We start from the raw sequence: 21,970 nt of genomic DNA on the forward strand, positions 1-21,970 counted from the left end.
TACCACCATGTATTACAGCAGCCATTGATATTTTCCTACTAATCTATCCATAACTGTGTAAAGTTTGCAATGTTCCTATCCTATTTCATAAATGGATGTATGTTTATTATTATGTGTTTCCTAAAAAAAAAAATGAATTGATAAAGTAAATCTCATTAAAATTAAATTCTTCTACTCCACAAAAATGCCAGTGAAGCTGGGCATGGTGGCTCATGCCTGTAATCCCAGCACTTGGGAGGCTGAGGCAGGAGGATCATTGCAGGTTCAAGACCAGCCTGGGCTACAAAGTGAGCTCAAAACCAGCCTGAACTGCATAATAAGACCCTGTCTCAAAAAGACAAAAAAAGAAAAGATGCCATTGAGAGAATAAAAAGGCAAGTTGCAGGCTAGAAAGTATTTGCAAAAAACATATTCAAAGAACTCTTAGGATTCAACAATGAGAAATCAAACCAATCATTTAAAAATGGACCAAAGACCTAAAACAGACACTGTATCAAAAAACAAGCACAATGGTACCTCGATTCACAAAGTCACTTCTCTCTCAAACCAAACTGGGTGAGAATTGAATCAAATTTTTCCATAAGGTCAACATTGAACCTAATCTTTGAATTTGATTCGGTTCTCAGCCAATCAGGTTTGCAACCAGAACTGTAGAAACAATCAAGTTTGTGAACAGAGGTACCACTGCACTGACGATAGATAAGCATTTAAAAGGATGTTCCACATCATACATCATCAGGGAAATGCAGATTAAAACTATGAGGTAGCACAATGTACCTATTAAAATGACAAAAACCCAGAACATTGACAACACTAAATGATGGTGACGATGTGATGCAACAGAAAGTTTCTAAGGGTTCACAAGAATGCAAAGTGGGGCAGCCACTTTTTAAGACAGTCTGGTCCTTTTTTTAAATTTTACAAATCTAAACATATTCTTGTCATATGACCCAGTAGTCACACTCCTCAGTACTAACCCGAAGAAGCTGAAAACTTAATTCATACAAAACCCTGCAGGAAAATGTTAAATTTTTATTCACAAGTTCCAAAACTTAGAGGCCATTAGGATGTTCTAAGTGAAAGGATAAATAAACTGTGTTATATCTGGATAACAGTATATTATTCAGTGCTAAATGAAATGAGGCATCAGGCCATGAAAAGACATGAAACAAGCTTAACTGCTCATTACTACATGAAATAAGCTAGCCTGAAATAGCTATATATTATGTGGTTCTAACTATATGATATTTCGGAAAAGGAAAAGCTATGGAGACAGTAAACCTTCAATGACTGCCAGGTGTTCTGGGAATAGAGGGAAGGACAGAGCACAGAGGATGCATTTGGAGCAGTGTAACTACTACATATGATACTATAATGGTGAATATATGTCATTAGGATACAGGGATGATTAGGACCTCCAAATAATATAAGGGAAACATTATAATTCCCAACCTACTAGAAGTCTCATACACTGAGTTCATGGTCTCCCAAATCAAAGAATGAATTCTAAGGAACAACAGAGGTAAAGAGCAGGAAATACTTATGAAAGGAAAGAAAGTTTCTATTTAAGAGAGACAGAAGGGGACCCAGAAAGTGAGTTGCCTACAAGCCCACTTATCAAAGGAAGCTTTATAGAGCAAAATCACAAGGTGGGTGCAAGGTGAGACAAAACTTATGATCAACCAGTAAAATTACAAGTGTAGTCACTTAGGTAACACTGACCCAATGGGGAAGCAAGTCATGTAGCCAGTGTGCACAGAAAGAACAAGGACCTTTCCTGGAAGGGGTTGGTCAAGGTCCTGGTTCTCCATCCAGATAATTAATGTCTATTTAGAATATTGACCATTATTGGTTATCACTAAGGGAAGTATGTAGGTATAGTCATTTCATCTTTGTCTTGAGTCTGGTCTTCAAGGAATGCATCTCCACCCACAGTTATAATGTATCTCCTCTTCTGCACTGACTCCTTCGAGGGCCTAGCCCTATCTGACTTCCTATAACATTTCTACCTAACTTAGCTGTCTCTAATTATTTTACATTTGTCAAAAACTATGAAATGTATGATATCAAGAGTAAACTCAAGGTAAACTATGGAGTTTGAGTAACATGATGTGTCAGTTAGGTTTATTAGTTGCAATAAATGTACCACTCTGGGGGATATTGATGATGGGGGAAGGTTATGCATGTGTAGCAGCAGAATACAAAGGGTGATCAAAATACACAGTGAATGTTTAAATTTTTAAAAAATTCCTTCAGCAAAAAATGCATTGCTACTAATCCCTCTCAAAATTCCCCCATTTTCTCTGAACACACTTATCCCATCATTCTTGTCACTTTCTGAAACAGTTCTAGATGTCTTTTTTGTGAATATCCGCATGAGGTGTAATAGAAAATACAGTGAATGCTGATACTGAGCCCCATTCAACAGAAATACAGGTGCATAGAAACGTTATGGTGTGCCTTTATGTATCTTACTCACTAGATTGGGCATTGTGCAACTTCTGGCTCCTCTCCAAAGTAAAAATGACCATGAAAGGTAAACATTTTTTAATCAGTCACGATATCAAAGCAGCCACAACAGTGCAAAAAAGATATTCATGAAAGAGGACTTTAGAACTGCTTCAGAAAGTGGCAAGAATGATAGGATAAGTGTATTCACAGCAAGGAAGAAATTTTTGAGGGGAATTAATGGCAGTGTGTCTTTTATCATACTAACTTTTAAATTTAAATATTCACCATATCTTTCGATCATGCCTTGTGTATATGGGAAATTTCTGTAACTTCACCTCACTTAAGTTCTATTATTTAAAAAAAGACGAGTCTTAAAAAGTTGCTGAAAAACAAGTTAAACATATCATAACAGACCTCTAGGCTCTTAGTGGGTATTTGCCTTCCCTGAAACAAACCTCATCCCTCACATGAAGATCAAGCCTTGTTGAAATTGCTTCTATCAGTATCAAGAACCAGAAAGAAATTTTTCTTCTAAAGTCATAGGTTATTTGTATGACCTTTACAAATGATAATATGAAATTTCTGACATTAAACAGAAGACTATCTTCAGCAAATAAACTAGTTCATGTTACCTGGGAAAACTTGGAGAGCCAAGAAAAGTTACACTGAAATACACTGCTTCTGCTCCTGCTTGATACAGCTACCCTACTTCACTCAATTTTCTGTTTTCTGCTAAATAAATCATGAATTTTATCCGTGTGTGTGCACCTGCACATAGTGGAGGCAAGGGGTCTCTTCCTATCAGTCTGTAGCCCTCCTGAAATGATAAGCTTACACAATGAAAACACCTCTCAACTAAAATATCCCTACCTATCTCAGTGTCACACTTTTGGTCTCCAGAATGCATCTGACTTTTTCTGCAACTCTACTCCTTTAATTATATATTTTTTCTCCTCCTGAACTACACATACTTGGCTCTCCCCGCTCCTCCCAAACCCTCACTGGAAAGTGCCATTACTGCTCTTTCCAGAGAAAAGGGATCAGCCTGATAAGCAGACAGCCTGGTAGGAGTCCACAACTACAGAACTTACCACTGTGCCATACTTATTTCTTAAGTCTACTCCCCCACTGGACTGTGAACCATTCAAGAACCATAGTGTTCCTGCATCCTGTTTCCTTCATCTTTGTATCTCCAGGGTCTACAGTGGTATCTATTAAAGGAAATAGATTATATATATATATATATATATATATATATATATATATATATATAAAATTTTAGAAAGGGAATGGCCTAGGAGCCAGACATCAAAGAACTATTTTGGATACTCTTCCTTCCCCATTTCTCACACTTACTACCCGCCCAAACACATATTCACTTATTCATATCCCTTCATGTGGTAGTTTCTTAGAGAAAATTTTAAAGTTATAAAAGCAGAAATGAAAATAGTGTTTCCTTTATATGTCCACCTCGTGAAACTCCATATGAGCTAGTTTCTCCCAAATGAGATGCAAGACTAATTCCCTCACTTCTCTCCACTTCCACTCCTGTCAAAGATCCAGTGAATCTTCACTTTCTGCAGTGGGAGTGACATTCAGGAAGTGAAGAACAAAGTTGTCATTGACACCTCACTACTGTGGCTACTGCCACTCAATGCAAGCACTAAGCAAAAATAAAGCCCCCAGGAGGCTGGGGATATAGCTCAGTGGCATAAGCACCTGCCTGGCAAGCGCAAGGTTGTGAGTTCGATCCCCGGTACCACAAAAAAATAAAAATAAAAAAATAAAGCCCCCAGTCTGAGTTTTGAGTACACTTGTTTCTCACTGTCACTACTCTGTATAGGCACTCAATACCCCCTCGATGAATACAGCTTCTGATCTAATAGGATAAAGCTATAAAACTAGAACAGTATGTCTGTACATTAAAGGTATACGGTTTCATAATTCTAAAATCGTTATTAGAAATGGGGTATCAACGGTGAACACAACTCGCTTTTTAATGTTATTTCCTTTCCTCTCTTCCGCTCTTTAGTCTATCAGGAAACTTTTCGAGGGCAGCTGTTTTCCTGTCGTAGGGACTTATCAACGCAGCAAGGACTGTGAGGGAAGGATCTTGTGCCACTAGCCTGGAGTTCTTACCTTGGCCTCTGTAAATACGGGGATGAATTGGTCACCCTACAGTACAACTCGGGCTACTTCTACCTAATAACGTCAATAAATCTTTTTAAGGCAAGTTTCTCACATCAGTCATTCACACAAACTCCTTAGCCCTTTCCTTCCGGCTTCCGTAGTCTCGCCCGGATTCGCGAGATCTCCGCCCCGCTACCTCTGGGGGCGGCTCCGAATACTTCCGGGAGAGGCGGGCTTACTGTAGACTGTGCCGTGTGTTTCCGGCTACCTTGAGGCTGCTGCCTTAGCTTCACAGATCACCCAGCTCATGTAGCGGGCGTAGAACGGGGGCCTCGCTGCCCACTTGCCGGCGGGCCTGCAGTCTCTAGTCATGGACCGGGACCTCCTGCGGCAGTCCCTGAACTGCCACGGGCCGTCCCTGCTCTTTCTACTCCGGAGCGAGCAGCAGGACAACCCGCACTTCCGGAGCCTCCTGGGGTCGGCGGCGGAGCCCGCTCGGGGTCCGCCGCCGCAGCAGCATTTACAGGGCAGGTAATGGGACAGCGAGACGGGGAAGGGGACCCAGTGCGGGCCCGCAGCCGCCGCGCAGGGCTGCGCCTAGCCGCAGGCGAGCCGGGCCGCGAGAGCACTGCCTCGCTGGTGCGGAGGGCTGGGTGCAGGAGGGTCGGCGCTCCGGTGCGTGCGTGCGCGTCGCTGGCTGAACTTCAACCTCGCTGGCGCTGCTCCGCCCGGCGCTGATTTCTTAACTAAAGTCCCCTGGGCTTTTATCTCCGGAGCTGGAGGCGTCACTTGTTAAGTTTCCCCGCCCTCCACCTCCAGGTTGACGAGTACGCGAATTCCTGGTTAAAACTGTCCAAGGATGTAAGACCTCGAGCCTAGAGCGGATTGGGCAATGAAAGCCATAAGCAGAAGTTTGGATGCAAAAGGTTCTACAGATAAACTAATATTCATAAATTGTGTTCTTTTTAAGAAAAGAGAAGAGATACGACAATGTCGAAATACAAAAATTCATCTCCAAAAAAGCAGATCTGCTCTTTGCGCTTTCCTGGAAATCAGATGCACCTGGGACGTCTGAAGTTCATGAAGACAATGAAGGTGAGTTTAGTCCTGAAATCTTTTTAGGATTGAATGGTTGGTTTAACGGTATTTCAGGTGAAAGGGAAATCAAAACTGTATGATTGTAATCGAATGGAAATCAAAACTCACGGTTGTAATTATTTTTTGCAGAGCATTTTGCAGTCATGCCGCCTTTAGAGCAATTCATGGAGATACCTAGTATGGATCGGAGAGAACTTTTTTTCCGAGATATCGAGCGTGGTGATATAGTAATTGGAAGAATTAGCTCCATTCGGGAATTTGGTTTTTTCATGGTGTTAATCTGTTTAGGAAGTGGAATCATGAGAGACATATCCCACTTAGAAATCACAGTAAGTTACTAGCTTTTCAGTTTCCTCTTTTTGATGGTTATCTCATTCCAAAAATGATGTGGTTTTTTTTTTTTTTTTTTTTCAGTTTTTTGAAGTATACTTCCTGGGTATTTTGGGAAGTATTAACTGGGAAAAAAAGTTTCTTCCTCCATTTTTGGTTTTGGGGTTTTTTTTGGACTCTGCAAGGGCAGTTTCCTTTTCTACATGCTCAGAGATCAGCGGACATGGTGAGGTCGATTGGTATTCTGCAGTTATATTCTAGTGGAACATAATCATTTAATATTTCCATGAGATACTTGGATAATTCAGAAAAGTTCATTTATATACTTTCAATAATTAAAAGTAAGAGATTTGCCCATTATAATAAGATATTTTGCCCTAGATGAATAGTCCACAATTTGAAATGACATCTTAAAAGGTTTCAGATTTTCTGACTGTCCAGGAAAATGAAAAGGAAGAAAAACAGAACTTTGGAGAAGTCACGTTACATTTTTATTGGACACCGTACACCTTCTGGGCACAATTCTGTTTTTTACAAGTGCAAAATGTCTTTTTGTTTTATAATCTGTATTTGGTTCCTAAATCTAATAGAAAGTTTTGTGCAATTTATAGTTTTCAAACTGAGCCAGAAAACAAGTTTTACCATATTTATATATGGAAATTATTTATAACTAAAACCTGCATTTAAACTTAGCTAAACCAACACGCCCATTGGCAGATGAACAGATGAAATATTATTCAGCCATAAAAAAGAATGAAATATTGTCCTTTGTGGCAAAATGGATGGAAGTAGAGAACATTGTGTTAAGTAAAACAAGTCACACACAGTAAAACAAATACCACATGTTGTCATTCATGTATGGTAGCTAAAGTTGATCTCAAGTGAGAATAGTGGTTAGCAGAGTCTGACAGGGATTGGGGGAGGTAGAAGGAAATTGACACACAGTTAAATAGGAGAAATAAGTTTTAGTGTTCTATAGTGCAGTACTAATGAATGTATATTTTATGAAGAGCTACCAGAGGGGTCCTGAGGCTCTAAGCACAAAGAAATAATTTGGAAAGAAAAACAATAATTTGGAAATGCTAATTATCTTAATGTAATTACACATGGTATAAATGTATTAAATTATCAGACTGTGCCCTATAAATACATAAATTATATGTCAGTTAAAAAGTAAACAGGTTGGGTTTTTGCTGTTTCTTAATATTCATGTCAGTTATTAGTACTGAGCAGTTAAAAGAAGATAACTAATCTCACTGAAGAATGAAATGTCTGCTGTTTTCAAATACTTCTCATTCCAGGCTCTTTGCCCATTAAGAGATGTGCCTTCTCACAGTAACCATGGAGATCCTTTATCATATTACCAAACTGGCGACATCATTCGAGGTGCTCAGTTTCGTTCTACTAATAAAAAGTCAACAATTAAAATTTTTTTTACTGAAGTCGGGTGTGGTGGTGCATACCTGTACTCCAGCACTTACTTGGGAGGCTAAAGCAGGAGGATCATGGGGTGTTCAAGGCCAGCCTGGGCTACATAGGGAGTTCAAGGCCAGTCTGCACTACAATAGCAAGACCCAAAAAACCAAAAAAAGGAAAAAAAAAAAAACGAAGGTTTTTTGTTTTTTTTTTTAATCAATTTTTACAATGTAGCCTAATGGGGTAGTGTTTAACAATTTTTATATATTTTTATGTTGGTTTACATTTTTCTTTGGGCTTAGTTCTCTTTTTTTATTTCATTTTAAGCTGGAATCAAGGATATTGACAGGTACCATGAAAAGCTTGCGGTGTCTCTGTATAGCTCATCTCTTCCACCACACCTATCCAGTATTAAACTAGGTGTAATTACTTCTGAAGAGCTTCCTCTGTATTACAGGTATTTATCCAAACTGTTTGAGAAGCAGTTCATTGCAAGTTTCTTGGATTAAAATAGTATATTTTGTGAAACTTCTCACACATGGAATTTTAGTTTGTCTTACTGTAAATTGTCCTCATTGTATTTTTATAAACTTTAAATTCCTTTAGACTTGGTAGAAGGTAGAAATAATGCTATTTCTTTAAAAGAAATGGTATGTACTAATAATTTTACTCATTTTTATATTTTTGTGGTTTTTGTTTTTTTTTTTTAAGGAGGAGTGTTGAGCTAAATAGTAATTCTTTGGAATCCTATGAAAATATCATGCAGAATTCTTTGGGATTTGTTAATCCAGGAGTAGTTGAATTCCTCCTAGAAAAACTAGGAATAGATGAATCTAATCCACCGTCTTTAATGAGAGGCCTACAAAGGTACAGTACATCAGTGTTGCTCTCTTAGGTGGTGTGGGGGGAGGGGGTGCCAAACTTAAATGAATAGCTAAAAAACATACTGAGCATCCTAAGCCTAGCAAGAGAATATTGCCAAGGTTGAATAAACGGGATCCCATCTCCTGGACCTGTATCACATGTTTTATGCTTTACAAATCTATTTTGTACATAATATTTTTGACAGTTTAATCATATTTGCTGTATAAATTAATTACAGATCTCTTGCTTAGGATGTACTCACTGCTGAGGGCCTGTCAGGCAAAGTGAAATGTAGTTATTTAAAAAGTATTTATTGTTCCAACTTTTATTTTCTTTAATAGCAAAAATTTCTCTGAAGATGATTTTGCTTCTGCATTAAGAAAGAAACAGTCTGCATCTTGGGCTTTAAAATGGTATGAAGATTGTTTTCACAAAATCTTTAGTCTAAAGGTTAGGATAAGCCAGCATTTTCATGTCATCATTAAGACCAGAATTGGTTTATATGTGAATTAAGAGTCTTTTCACATTAACTTTTTAGATAGATAATACATTGCTCTTATGTTGTAACTATTAGACCTCAATTTCATTCAGTATTTTCAGTTTTTTGCAAAAAGAACCGTATCAATATCTATGTTCTATAAATGTTCGTTATGAAAATATTAAAAAGCAAAGTGCTTCTTAGGTATGTTGAAAGTATTTTTGAAAACTAAATGTTTGCCAGATTTGAAGACATTTGCCTTTAGGATATATTTATACTAACATTTTATTTTTTTAAAGTGTGAAGATTGGAGTTGATTATTTTAAGGTTGGACGTCATGTGGATGCTATGAATGAATACAATAAAGCTCTGGAAATAGACAAACAAAATGTGGAAGCTTTGGTAGCTCGTGGAGCATTGTAAGTGAATTACAGGTTTTAAAAGTGTTAAGTAAATGTGAAAAAGATTTATAAATAGCTCACAGGGTAAATATCTCTAATTTTATTTAATGTCTTCAGATACGCAACCAAAGGAAGTCTGAACAAAGCAATAGAAGATTTTGAGCTTGCATTAGAAAATTGTCCAACTCACAGGAATGCACGAAAATACCTCTGCCAGACACTTGTAGAAAGAGGAGGGCAGTAAGTGTCAGATTTTGTTAATAGTAGGTCTCATATTCAACCAACTACTATAAAAGCTCAAACTTTATGTAAGGAAATAGCATCTGTAGCTCACTCAGTTCAGAATCACTGAAACAGAATTACTGAAATAATGTTTGGCATAGTAGCTGTATCAAAAGATTTAGTGACTGATAGACCAGTGTGATTTATAGATTATTTTGAAGAAATGTAATACTTCAAACATAAATAATTTGGTAACAGTCTACTTTAATAATTAAAATCCCATTTCATGATTATATTCTAGTATTAATTTTTTAAAAAATAGATCATCTCTTTTCTGTGTCATGTATTTGACTAATTCCTGTTTGAATGATAACTTTAGTCTGAATCATTAGAAATTCCAAATTAATGAGATTCTGCATACTTGTTTTTAACTTATATGAACCTCTCAATAGTGATTGGATTAGCTTCTCAGAAGGTAAATAGCTAGTGCCTATGGAGATGTAGTTGTCTTATTACCTGTGTTTGGTGACCATCTGAGTGAGCATCAGCCAGTTACCCCAGCCAGAACTGTTAGCCATCTTTGACTTGGTCCTTGTCTGCCTAAGTCTATTCTGCCAACACAGAACTGACCGCATTTGTTCTCTATGAACTAAAAGCATTTTGCAGAGTCCTTTCACTGCTCTTTATCAATACTTTTCAAACTTAATTTTTTTACAGCATAGATTTGTGAGCTTTATATCCACAGACTGGTTATGGAGTATGTGTGTCTGCTTATTTCCACAGAACTTTAATGGATTTTTTTGGACAAAAAAAAAAAAAAAAAATAATCGGTAGAAAGGAAAAATTTCCATAAACTACTAGGAAATAATAGCCTATATAGTTCTGTGCTAACACTCAAGACTACTAAATTTACAGGTAGCAGTTTATCATGTGTTTTCTTATAATTCTACGAAAGTGTGCCAGTACTATTTCATTACTAGTGGCCGGGCATGGTGGTACACACCTGTATTCCCAGCACTCAGGAGGCTGAGGCCAGGAGGATCGTTGCAAATTCGAGAACAACCTAGGCTACATAAGTGAGCTCAAGGCCAGCCTGAACTGCATAGTGAGACCCAGTATCAAAAAGACATGAAAATACCCCAAAAAACTAGCAGTGGATTTTCATTTATTTCTTGTGACCACTTTACCAAATAATTTACAGTAAGAAGCCTATGATTTAGATCTTGTTCATTTTGGAGAATAATTTGCTAATCATGGCTTTTCTCTAAAAGTTCTGTCATATAAGCCTCTGGCCTACATATATATTTGGATACTTTTGTTGCTTTTAAAGTGCTAAATCTTCCTTTCAAATTCAGGTTAGAAGAAGAGGAGAAGTTTCTAAATGCTGAAAGTTACTATAAGAAAGCTTTGGCTTTGGATGAGACTTTTAAAGATGCAGAGGATGCTTTGCAGAAACTACATAAATATATGCAGGTGATTCTTTATTTCCTCTTAGAAATTTAGTGATACTAAAAATAATGCCAAAATAGAATTTTCTTCTAGGGAAGAATATTCTAGATTTCTTAAGTGCAGCATTATGAAAATTTCTTTTTAAGTGCAATTTTCTGTATTGGGTTTGACATTATTTCATGGTGCTGCTTCTTTTTTAAGTGTACTCAAAATAACTCTAGGAAAGTTCCTAATGCAGTATGTGGTTTTGAGAACTGTAGTTTGTAGTGAGCTTACCTAGAACTATAGTTATAAAGTTACCACTATTGATACTATAATTGAGCTAATTATGAAAACCTTTTTGAGACATTTAACATGCTTTTTCCTGTAATACTGATGATGATGTTTTCTCATGCATTTTCTTCTGAATTGGACCATTGCTGCTGTGTCTGTGACATCTGGTGCTGCTCATCCCCATCCACAAACTGGAAAATGATTTCTTATGTAATCATGCATCCAACTGGGCTGTGCTATTTTTAAAATGGTTTGTATTTGAACATGGTGTTCCCAACCCCAATTCACCTTAATGGAATGTCTTCATTTGAATTTTATTTGTAAACTTTGCATCCTTTTTAAATTTTTCAATTTTTAAAAATAATTCTTTATGTTTTATTTTTATCCTTTTTTGCACCCTGGGTCATTGGTACCACTGCAATGGCTTCCCCTCTTTTCATGGGATACCACCTGCAATATGGTCCTCAATACTGTTCTGGCCATTTTAATGATTAATGCCAAACATCTGTATAATTTTTTTATGTTACAAAATACTTCCTTAATGGTGGCTTTATGGTGATTTGGGCATACCAAATTGGGTTTCTGGTTTGGGGTGGTCTCTTAAATACTGGGTTTTGTATATTCTATTTTTAACGTGTGGTTTTTTCTGATATCTGGGTTCTAAAAGAAATCTTTGGAATTAAGAGAAAAGCAAGCTGAAAAAGAAGAAAAGCAGAAAACAAAGAAAATAGAAACAAGTGCAGAAAAGTTGCGTAAGCTCTTAAAAGAGGAGAAAAGGTAAACTATAATCTTCAGTATTTTAACTTAAGCAGCTACTGAGTTGAACCCAAAGTGCCATATGGAAATAAAGTAAGTAAGAAAAAAAATCATTTAAATGATACCTGTTAAGAGTTCTCAGCAAGTATATGTTCCATACAGTTTTCTATAAAAGATTCTAACCAAAGTAGAATATGAAACTAGAACTGTGAAAGAAAAGAAAATTAATCTTAGAATTAAACTACAGAATAAGTTATTTTAATTATCTGGATGTTAGAAATGTTTTATAAGTAGAGCACTGGTTTTCAGCTAGGGGTGGTTTGTTCTCGAGATAGTATCTGCCAATGTCTGGAGATATTTTTGCTTGTCATAATTGGTGCGTCCAAGATACAATTAAACATCTACCATGCACAAGACAGTGCCTGACAAAGAGCTGAGTGAAGCGAGAGGTAGCCATATATAAAACTGAAATATTTTCCTTTTGGCTTCATTTAGTCTTAAGTTTTTAATATTAGAAGTGTCGCTGTGTCTTTCACAAATGAGCAGTGTGCTCACAGTGACACACCTCGGCACAGGTATTTTTTCCAGAAGTCATGTTTGATGGTAAAATTGGATTTTGTAGTAACTGAAATCATTATATCATTTTTCATTTGTATATTATTGTGTGAGCTACAGCTCGGTCAAAATCTTCAAGGACCGGGGATATAGCTCAGTAGTACAGCACCTGCCTGGCAAGCGAAAGGTATTAAGTTTGATTCCTGGTACACCCCACAAAAGGAAATCTTTTTTTTTTTTTAGCTTTTTTTTTTTTTTTAAGTACCTGGAATCAAACTCAGGACTTGTGCTTGCCAGGCTGGCGCTTATGCCACTGAACTATGTCCCTGGCCCCCAAAAGGAAATCTCTAAGGAAAGGAAAACAGGATCAAAATCTTTATGAACTTTAGTAACATTTTTGTATTTCACATACCTGATGAGTTAACTATGTTTTTAGGCTAAAGAAGAAAAGAAGAAAATCATCATCTTCTTCAAGTGTTTCATCTGATGATGAATCTGTTTCTTCTTCCTCTTCTTCATCCTCATCCTCTTCGTCTTCTGATCACAAAAGGCATAAGAAACATAAGAGGACCCGTTCAGAGTCTTCTCGCAGCTCCAAAAGGCATGCATCTAGGGCATCCTCAAGTCAGGTAGATCAGAGTAGGAAAGATGAGTGCTACCCAGTTCCAAGTAACACTTCAGCATCTTTTCTTAATCAAAAACAAGAGGTGGAAAAACTACTGGAAAAGCAGGATAAGTTCCAGTATCCAAAGACACAGGTAAAAGAGAAAGTTAGATGCCCTCTCTCTCCATCTTCAGTTGAAAGACCGGATGATTTTGGAGGTAGGTCTGAAGATCCGAGAGATTCTTATAATAGCTATAAAACCCAGGCAGGTGGTAGCAAAACAGAAAAACCGTATAAATCAGAAAGACATTTTTCTAGTAGAAGAAATTCCTCAGATTCCATCTGTAGGAATTCAGAGGACAAAGTATACGGTTATAGGAGATTTGAAAGAGACATAGAGGGAAGAAAAGAGCATTACAGAAGGTGGGAGCCAGGTGCCACGAGGTATTCCACTTCACCCGCCAGTTCAGACTACTCGTGGAGGTCAGGTGAAAAACACAAGAAATACACTTATCCTGGATCACATGATTCCAGTAGACATGAGCAGAGGTACCGATTAAACAGCAGTCAAGGAGATTATGAAAGAGAGGACAGTTCTAGGGAAGATAACAGAACACAAGTTCCAGAAGAAGATGGATTAAGTAGCAAAGAGCAATCAGAAAGCAAAGTTAAAAAAAATTTACCTCAAAATTTACTCAATATATTTAATCAGATAGCTGAATTTGAGAAAGAAAAAGGAAATAAGCCAAAAAACTAATATTTCAAGGAAATTTGTACCATTATACTAAGCACTGCTACTAAATATTTTAGTGTATTTTAATCATAGCAATCTGATGCAGAAATGTTTGCTTCCAAAGTTATTTGTAGAGATTAGAGAAAGCTTACCTGAACTATGATTCAGGTTAAGTCCCTTTGTCACAGTTCAGTTTTAGCCTTCCCATGAGTATGTGTATGTACAGTATATTTCTTACTATGACAATTGAAATTTCTTTACCTAAACTGAAGGTAATTCTCTGAAAACATTGTTGCTTCATTGTATTATGGTGTATGCAAATTCCTGGGCCCATCCTATCTCGCTGTTTGGCAGAAAGTTAAATTTGCATTAAAAGCTTGGATCATTTCATGAAAAATTACTCTTTTCTGTTACATTAAAAGCCCTTAGATTTTGAAAGAGCATGTTTGAATGTCTCTTGAGTACTATTTTATATCATTTAATTACTAATTTTTTTTGCAGTTTTATTTTAAAACAGATCGCACCTACTAATTTGCCTCTGAAAAGCCTAATTTAATTAAAAGTGGTCTGTGAACACTCACTGGCTTTTACTCAGTTTAACAGATACCTTCAAATAAGACCAGGAAAGTTGATTAAGAGCCTGTTTTGTGTATTTGTCCCTTATTATTGTTTTACTTACTGTTACCACTGTGGCCATAAGAAATTTAACCATAAGCACTGGTGTATTCTAGGCAAGAGTAGATCAGAATAGAAACTGATCCTGTTAGCAAAAACAGCAGTGGTAGAGAAGCACACTGTAAATCTGTTATTCCTCTGGGGAAGGAAAATTAGAGAGCTGTCCTAGTATTGCATATGTTCTGTTGGGAAGTCGCTAGGCCTGTTTTTAAATAGCCTAGGACTGGCCTGTGTTTCTACGTTTCTTCCTTACTCTTAGCACCTTGCCTCCCTTACTGCCTCTTTTCTCAAGATCTCAATAAAAGACTGGGCCAACCACAGCTTAATTTTACTCAGAATAAATTTTTTACTCAGAAGAAATAAATTTCAGCTGGAGCTAAAGGAGGAAGGGACTTGGATTTTAAAGACCCTCCCCAAAGTATTAAATATAATAATCTCTTTGGGAGCTGTTGATAAGTATAAATATTGGGATTATGATGCTTTTTAGAATCTTTGTAATTTAAGATTCTAAAAGCTTATAAATGGCAGTGGAATTTTAATCCCATCGCTCATGATGACACAGGATGGGTATAGGTGGGTATCCATCTACAAAGGTCTAGGTAAGAATGATACAGGAAGAAGAGACAGTTCCTTCTGTCTTCTTGCCACTGGTGAAATATCAGACCTTTAACACTATTTAATCTTATTTGTGTCCTTCAAAGTGTAGTGATGTGTGAGCCCAGTGGGAAAATGAACTCACTTTGCAGTGGAGCAGGGAGAAGAGCCCCTGGTTAGGAACATAGATGATGGCAACAGGAGTAGGCTAACTCACGCATGCACCAGTCTGTGCAAGAAGAGTCTCAGTGTTCTGTGTATTAATAGTCCTGTTGTCCCTACATACTTCCACATAATGGAGTTTTTGTTGTCGTGTTTTGAAGTGCTGAGGATTAATTGAACCCAGGGCCTCTGACGTGGTAGGCAGGCACTCCACCATTGAGCTACACATCCCCAACCTTTCTTTTTTTAAAGATAGTCTCACTGTGTAGTTCATGTTGGCCTCAAACTTGACAATCCTCCTGCCTCAGCCTCCCAAGTAGCTGGGATTACAAGTATGTGCCCCTGACCTGGCCATAATGAGCTTTTCAAAAAGCAGAAACTACCTCTTGCCCTAGCCCCTTGAAACTTGAGAAACTCTAGCACAGCTTACAACTTACACATACCATTTTACCTCAGTGTTAAGATAGTGCCTTATCTTTTAGGCTGATTGAATTTAAAAGTTCCTTCTTTCCCAGGGTCTCTTGAGATATACCAAATTTAAGCAGTGTCCAACCTGTTTCTAAGGCTATACTTAGGAAACTGATCCCAGAAAGGAAAAAACAAAAACCACTATTGGGGATTAAACTGTCAAAAATTCATAGTGACATCTTCAGTAATTTTTCTCAGCATTGGTATGTCTGTAGTTTGAACATACTTAGACTGTCTGTGTTTTGGTTTCCAAAAATAAGTTAGAAGAATGACTTGGGGGTTAAGATCAGATTTGGAGGGATTTTTCAGTGTTTTGCCAGTTGTTATTATACTGAAGTGTAAACTTATTTTAGTTAAGGGTTAAATGTAAACTTGTATGCTGGCCGAAAAACCTAACCATTCCATAATTACTGTGCTAGGCTCTAGATAGCGATTTAGTAGATAGTTCTAGTTGTAGAGAAATTACTGTATGTCAATCCCTGTACATTTATATTACCCAGTTTCAGTAAACTTGTATATAGTTGCTACTATTTTCCATATTACAAGTGAAAGGAGAAAGCATAGCAAAGTGACTGAACAAAGAAAGCAAGTAATAAGATGCAACTCTTGACTTCAAGAATACATTTTATGTTTTGAGTTCCAGGTAATTTACAAACTTATACATAACTGAGAATAAGAATTTAGCTGAACAAAATGACTATATAATAATCAGGTTTTAGAACTTCTAAATGAATCTCATGCTTAGAGCAACGTTTCAGCCAAAAAGTTACCCAGCTTTTTACCCATCTTAATTTGTGGATTTAAATACTGTATTTTGTAAGCTATTTCTAAAACAAAACAAGAAATCAGGAGAGATTTACTAACATTACTGCTTTTGAGAAGGATTTGTGAATAATGGCTAAGACAATAACATTCACGCTGAATTTTTTTCAAGGTTTGAAGGATGTGCTTAAATTCTAGTACATGTGTTTGAAATCTCTTGGTATGTCATACTCTGTTCCAAAAGTTCACAGTGCTGGGCACAAAGTATTAACTGGATAAACTAATTCTAAATCTGGTGACCTGTCTCCAGGATAAATCTGTAGAATTCTAATGGCAAATCATAGCTAGCTTTCTTTAAATTGTTTATTAAGGGAATCTCAAAAAATATAATTAGTTGGCTTATTTTAAAGCAAAATCTTTAATATGTTTGATTTCTTGCAAGGGCAGAGTAGAATAATTCTTAGAAATTTAAGCTGTATTTTCTTTTTTTTTACTAAGCTGTATTTCTCTTACCAGTTTTCTTCAGGGGGGGAGTTAATACTCTTTTTTAATTAAAAATTATACCAAAAGAAGAAACTGCCTTTAACAGATTTTTTTTTTTTCCCAAAAACTGTCTGAGAAATAAATTTCTTTGCATAAAGAAAGTCTAATTTGGGTATCTTATAAAATAAATACAAATTTTCTTATTGTAATATGCAGTGAATCTTCAGAAATTTCTTCCTCAGATTCTGTTACCTTAGAAGCGTGTAGTATATTCTAACATTACAAACATGAAAATTGCAATGAAAAACACTATTTGCCCCATGCTTATATACTTTGTAGCTTTATTAAGAATCTGCTATTATCTTCCTTCTCTAAAAATAAAATAGTAGGGAACTAAGAAAATTACCTTAAAAGCAACAGTTTTTACATTTTCTACTGAATAAAACCTTTGATCATCTTGTATTTCTGACCCTATTCAGTAGGCCTCTATTGTTATATGGAGCTCAAAAGTCAGATGGGACTTAGTATTAGGTAGGAGATTTTTGTGTTTGTGTTTAAAACTTGTTCAAAAAAGTAATGTTTATTTGCCGCTCTTGTTGCTTTTCATATCAGTAGAACTAGTGCTCGCACTGACTGGCCTAGAACTAGTGCCTCCTGGGGAAGAGTCTGGGAGGCGGAGCTCGAGGACTTTAATGGAAGCCTGAGAAGCAGAAACATTTACGCTACTCTTAGAGGACCTAACGGAAAAAGAGAAAAAAATTATAAGTTTAGTACAAATTTATGTTTGAATAGACCCCCCCATTGAAAAAAGATACTATCATTCCATAAGAGAAAATGTACATATTACATGTTAATAAATTTTAAAAGTATGATCATTAATATCCAAAAATAATTTTTAAAAAGGAAATAGGAACATAATTTCAATAAATATGTTTCTGTGAGATAAATATTTTCAACTCTTGGCAGCCTCTTAGAGTTAAAAGCACTAACAGTTTGCAAGAGTAATTAAAATAACAGTATATATACTTTAAGCTGAAGAGAAAAGTATGGTGTGTTGGCAAGGATAAAATGGTGGGATCATTTGGAAAATAACGCATACAATTCAAATGTTTTTAAAATATATTTCATGAAAGTACAGAGAAGTTTAGCTTCTTTATGTAAGAAACAGTTTTAAGTACTTAAGCACTGTTTCTTAGGACTTTGTTTTTTCCTTAAAATCTATACGAACTACTGCAAGGTATTAAGTAGCTGCTGGCTGTAGGAGATTGGAAATTCTAAAATCATGATCATCATTAATAAATTTTATTTTGCCAACAATGTATAAGAGTGTTGATTAAGCATCCCTGATAACAATTCTGATAACATTCAGTTGCAGAAGGAAAAACTAGCTTGCTTCTTAGCACAATAAAGTATAATAAACCCGACTGTGTAAAATTTCCCAAATACAGCTTTATTCACAAAAATTATACTCTCCATGTATATACTTCTGTTGCCATTTTGAAACTTAAAAGAGGTAGTTAACCTTCCACTTACCTTAGAGATACCAGGGAAGCCTGTGAAGAAGAAGATGCAGAACTCTGGTGGCTGCCTTTAGAGCTAACGATAGGCAGCTCTAATCCGTTCTGGAAAAATACGGAACAGTAATCATTAGACCTACCAGAATTTAGGAAAAAAAAATTTTTAAATTAGATTTTACTTTATGATGAACATCATAAAAAAATTTTTATTTTCATTAAGTGTTAAAAAATTAGAGACTGGGGATGTAGCTCAGTGGCAAAGCACTTGGCCTAGAATTCACAAAGCCTAGATTTCAACCCCCAGTACCAACCAAAAAAAATGCGAAGGTACTATGTATATCACCTGCTTAAAGTATGTTTGAAGGATAAGATGGACCTCGGCATTCTCTCCTATACAGTCAGCTAGCATTGCATCGATGACCTTATGAAATTGTTTCACTTCACGAAGTTTAATGTCTTGTTCTTCTGGTGTTTCTTCTTTTGTGTGTTTCAGAAGACGGATATCTTTTGTGAGTCTTTCACACTGTTGGTAAAATAAAGTTATATAAACCTATTCAAGAATTTTTAAGGATAAAGGACTTGATCTTACCATTTAAACTTGAAAAAGTTGTAAATATAAGTCACTGTACAAACATAACTATACCTGTTTAGTCACTCTCTCTAGTTTTGGCTTCTGCTCCTCAGTTTCTCTGTGTAGTTGAGATGCAAAAACTTGCTTCTCTGATAACTTTTCTTTGACATTATTTGCTAAATGTTCTGTAAGTTGTAAAGTGTTTTCCATGCTCTGGAAAAGTTTTAACATATTGATTAGAATAAAAAGCTGACTTGTCATTTGCCATTTGTCAAGTATTCGCGTAGTTCATTTATTCTTGTATATAGTGACACACCTTGATGCATATGGTGTATAAATCAGTGTATTGGTCTTGTGGATTAAGTTTTTTATATAATTCCATGGAAAAGTATTTTAATCATACTTAGAAAAAATAATGCAAGCAATTACTAAAATGCATATAGTTCAGATTCACAATTTATATGTGTCCTTTGAATTTTCTTTGTTAAAAAGTTTTTACAGAGAGGGCCTGCTTACAGCACATGTTCTTTTGTCTTTTGGTGATTTCCTTTAGATTATTTTTATCTTTTAAACTTTCAGAAGCAACCTTAATGTGATCTTTCAGGAATTAAATAAAAGTTCATTAAATAGATACTAAATTGGTGAACATATGATAATTTGCTAGCTGTAATCCATCAACTAATAAATAATCGTCAGTGCTTAGAATGGGATTTTAACTGATTTGCCTAATACTGCCATCACTTGTTTAAATGGACAAGTATGAGTCTCCTTTAAGTTAGACCCATATGCCCTACTATCTCCCTAAAGAGCCTCTAAGTAACTGTCTTCTTTGTGCAAGATTTAGAGACTAGAAGTGGTAATAATGATAGGTGGTTTTTATCAAGTGTTCCTTTCTAACAAGCATATAGAATTTACCTGGATATCTTCTTGAAGTTCTCTGATTTGTCTCTGTTTATATCTGTATTTTTCATCAGCAGCTCTTCTTTGTTCTTCTAGTTGAATTTTTATCTGATACTCATCACCTAGAATTCAGAGAACTTATGTAATTTGAATTTTCAGTATACTACGCAGCAAGCAATCTTAAAGTATTATATATATTGAACTTCTAACATTTCTTTGATATGAAAGGTTAAATTCCTTTTACCTGAGGAAAAGCCATACAGGAATGTAATAGCCACTTCTTTGGTTAATGTACAGCAGCAACACACTTTCTTCAGATTTAAAATTAATTCCGAGAGCAGTGATATGCCACACTAATAATTTATACCTTATCAGGCTAATTACACAAAAGGGGAGGGGAAGGGTGGTTGATTTTTCTGACCCAGTGAAACACAGTGCACTTTCTCCACGTTTCACTAGTATTCCTCTTAAGTAAATATCAGCTTTCACTATATAAATATAGATATATATAACTCCTACATACTAGATGGAGTCACTTTTTTAAAAGATTGTTTGTAATTTCTGTTGCAGCTGTTCAGCACTTGCAAGGTGTTTCCGAGAGCATAGATTTCTTTTTCAGCTTTGTTGATCTTCGCATCCAAACTGTCGCCTTCCCTTTGAAGTTCTTCTCTTTCTTGAGCAGCCTGTGAGGTACAGAAATAGTTAAAGTTATTTTCATAAGGGAAAGGTCTATCTTTGAAGCAGACAGTATATTCAAAACAGTGTCAGTTTACCTTAGGGCCTACATGTGGTCCCGGGCATTTATTTCTTGTATGTGATTCAGAGTAGAAGACCAAATCCTAAAGCCTTCAAATTATGAAACATAGCATACAAAAACTGTGATGAAAATACAGTAATTACCCACAACTTACATATAACTCTAGCAGACAGTTGCCAAGTGAAGCAGTGTGGAATTTACTGAGAGGAGAAAAAGAGGTCACTGGAGAGGGGTTCCACAGTAGGTATTAAATTTTAGCCTGAAAGAAGTTCAGGAATACTATCATTTCAAATCTTGGGATGAAGTAAAAAATGAACAAAGTATATCCTGAAAAATAATAATGTCCTGGGTGTGTTTCGTTACGAATTTTGTAAAATAGAAAAAAAAAGTCATCATGATAAATGCTGTCCCAGAAGAAAACATAAGTCACCAAACCAAAGCTTCCTTGGAGTTTGATGTGCAGTACTCAGCGATCTTTTACCAAGGTAACTCCCTGGGTACGGGTTTCTAGAGTTCTTCCAAACAGTTCCCAAGAATTTCTCGGATTAGAGGTTGACTGGAGTACCGTGCGCACATAATTAAAACGACATAAAGCTGGGCATGATAGCACAAGTTCTAGGACATCACCTGGGCAAATGCTTCTCTATTCTGGACAAAACGACCATGACTACTGGCAGTTAACTAATGTTAACTGGAAATGAATACTATTTCTATTGAAATTCTCGCCAGTGTTACAAACATTGCCTTCTTCCTTACAATACAGGTAAACACATTAAATATTTCAGTTAAGGAGGTATGTAGGTCCTGAATTTCCATGGAAAGTCAATCAAGCCTATAATCCCAGGTACTTCAGAGGCTAAAGTAGGATTCTGAGTTCAAGGCCAGCCTGGGCAATTTAGCAAGACCCTTCCTCGGGTGGGATTAAAATGGGCTGAAGATGTAGTCCAAGCTCCCTGGGTTCAGCTCCCAGTGCTAAATGAACAGATCACAAAGTCAATTTTTCGTCAAAACTGATTTTTAAATTGAATCCCGAAGTATGTATTTGAACCAGAATGTAGTCAATGAGAAAGATGTTTCATTAGTAACATTTCAGTTCCTAACATTTTCACTGGTATTTATTAGTTTTCAAAACATGTTATACATACTTTTATCACATATAATAAAAGCCACAAAGGATAAATATTTGAGGAAAGATGCTTGCTCTGATGTTAAGATTGTACACATGGATAGGAACATCACACAGTGCCCCATAAATATGTTCAATTTATGTGTTGAAAGCTTAGCAAAAACTAAACATAAAAGTTGTCAGATAAGATACCTA

General features: G+C 36.1%; 2 protein-coding genes across 2 annotated transcripts in view; one reads left to right on the forward strand and one right to left on the reverse strand.

Annotated features, from left to right (window-relative positions):
* Nucleotides 1-4,815: 4,815 nt before the first annotated feature.
* On the forward strand, nucleotides 4,816-14,198 carry Ttc14 (tetratricopeptide repeat domain 14). The gene is made up of 12 exons (XM_005383061.1): nucleotides 4,816-5,112; nucleotides 5,552-5,676; nucleotides 5,809-6,008; nucleotides 7,311-7,395; nucleotides 7,753-7,882; nucleotides 8,137-8,292; nucleotides 8,631-8,702; nucleotides 9,067-9,186; nucleotides 9,286-9,408; nucleotides 10,746-10,863; nucleotides 11,780-11,889; nucleotides 12,860-14,198. The coding sequence occupies exons 1-12, from the start codon at nucleotides 4,952-4,954 to the stop codon at nucleotides 13,782-13,784; spliced, it is 2,325 nt and encodes a 774-aa protein (XP_005383118.1). The 5' UTR covers nucleotides 4,816-4,951; the 3' UTR covers nucleotides 13,785-14,198.
* A 2,067-nt stretch (nucleotides 14,199-16,265) lies between these two features.
* Nucleotides 16,266-21,970, reverse strand: part of Ccdc39 (coiled-coil domain containing 39) — a 38,731-nt gene continuing 33,026 nt past the window's right edge. Inside the window, exons 15-20 of the mRNA XM_005383062.2 lie at nucleotides 20,416-20,575; nucleotides 19,908-20,014; nucleotides 19,065-19,205; nucleotides 18,765-18,944; nucleotides 18,438-18,526; nucleotides 16,266-17,641 (exon numbers count right to left, since the gene is read on the reverse strand). Coding sequence (XP_005383119.1) covers nucleotides 17,485-17,641; nucleotides 18,438-18,526; nucleotides 18,765-18,944; nucleotides 19,065-19,205; nucleotides 19,908-20,014; nucleotides 20,416-20,575 — 834 coding nt within the window. The 3' untranslated portion in view covers nucleotides 16,266-17,484. The remainder of the gene's footprint in view (nucleotides 17,642-18,437; nucleotides 18,527-18,764; nucleotides 18,945-19,064; nucleotides 19,206-19,907; nucleotides 20,015-20,415; nucleotides 20,576-21,970) is intronic.

The sequence above is a fragment of the Chinchilla lanigera genome, unplaced genomic scaffold (genome assembly GCF_000276665.1).
Source record: "Chinchilla lanigera isolate Chin_1 unplaced genomic scaffold, ChiLan1.0 scaffold00019, whole genome shotgun sequence".
In the NCBI taxonomy this organism is placed as follows: domain Eukaryota; kingdom Metazoa; phylum Chordata; class Mammalia; order Rodentia; family Chinchillidae; genus Chinchilla; species Chinchilla lanigera.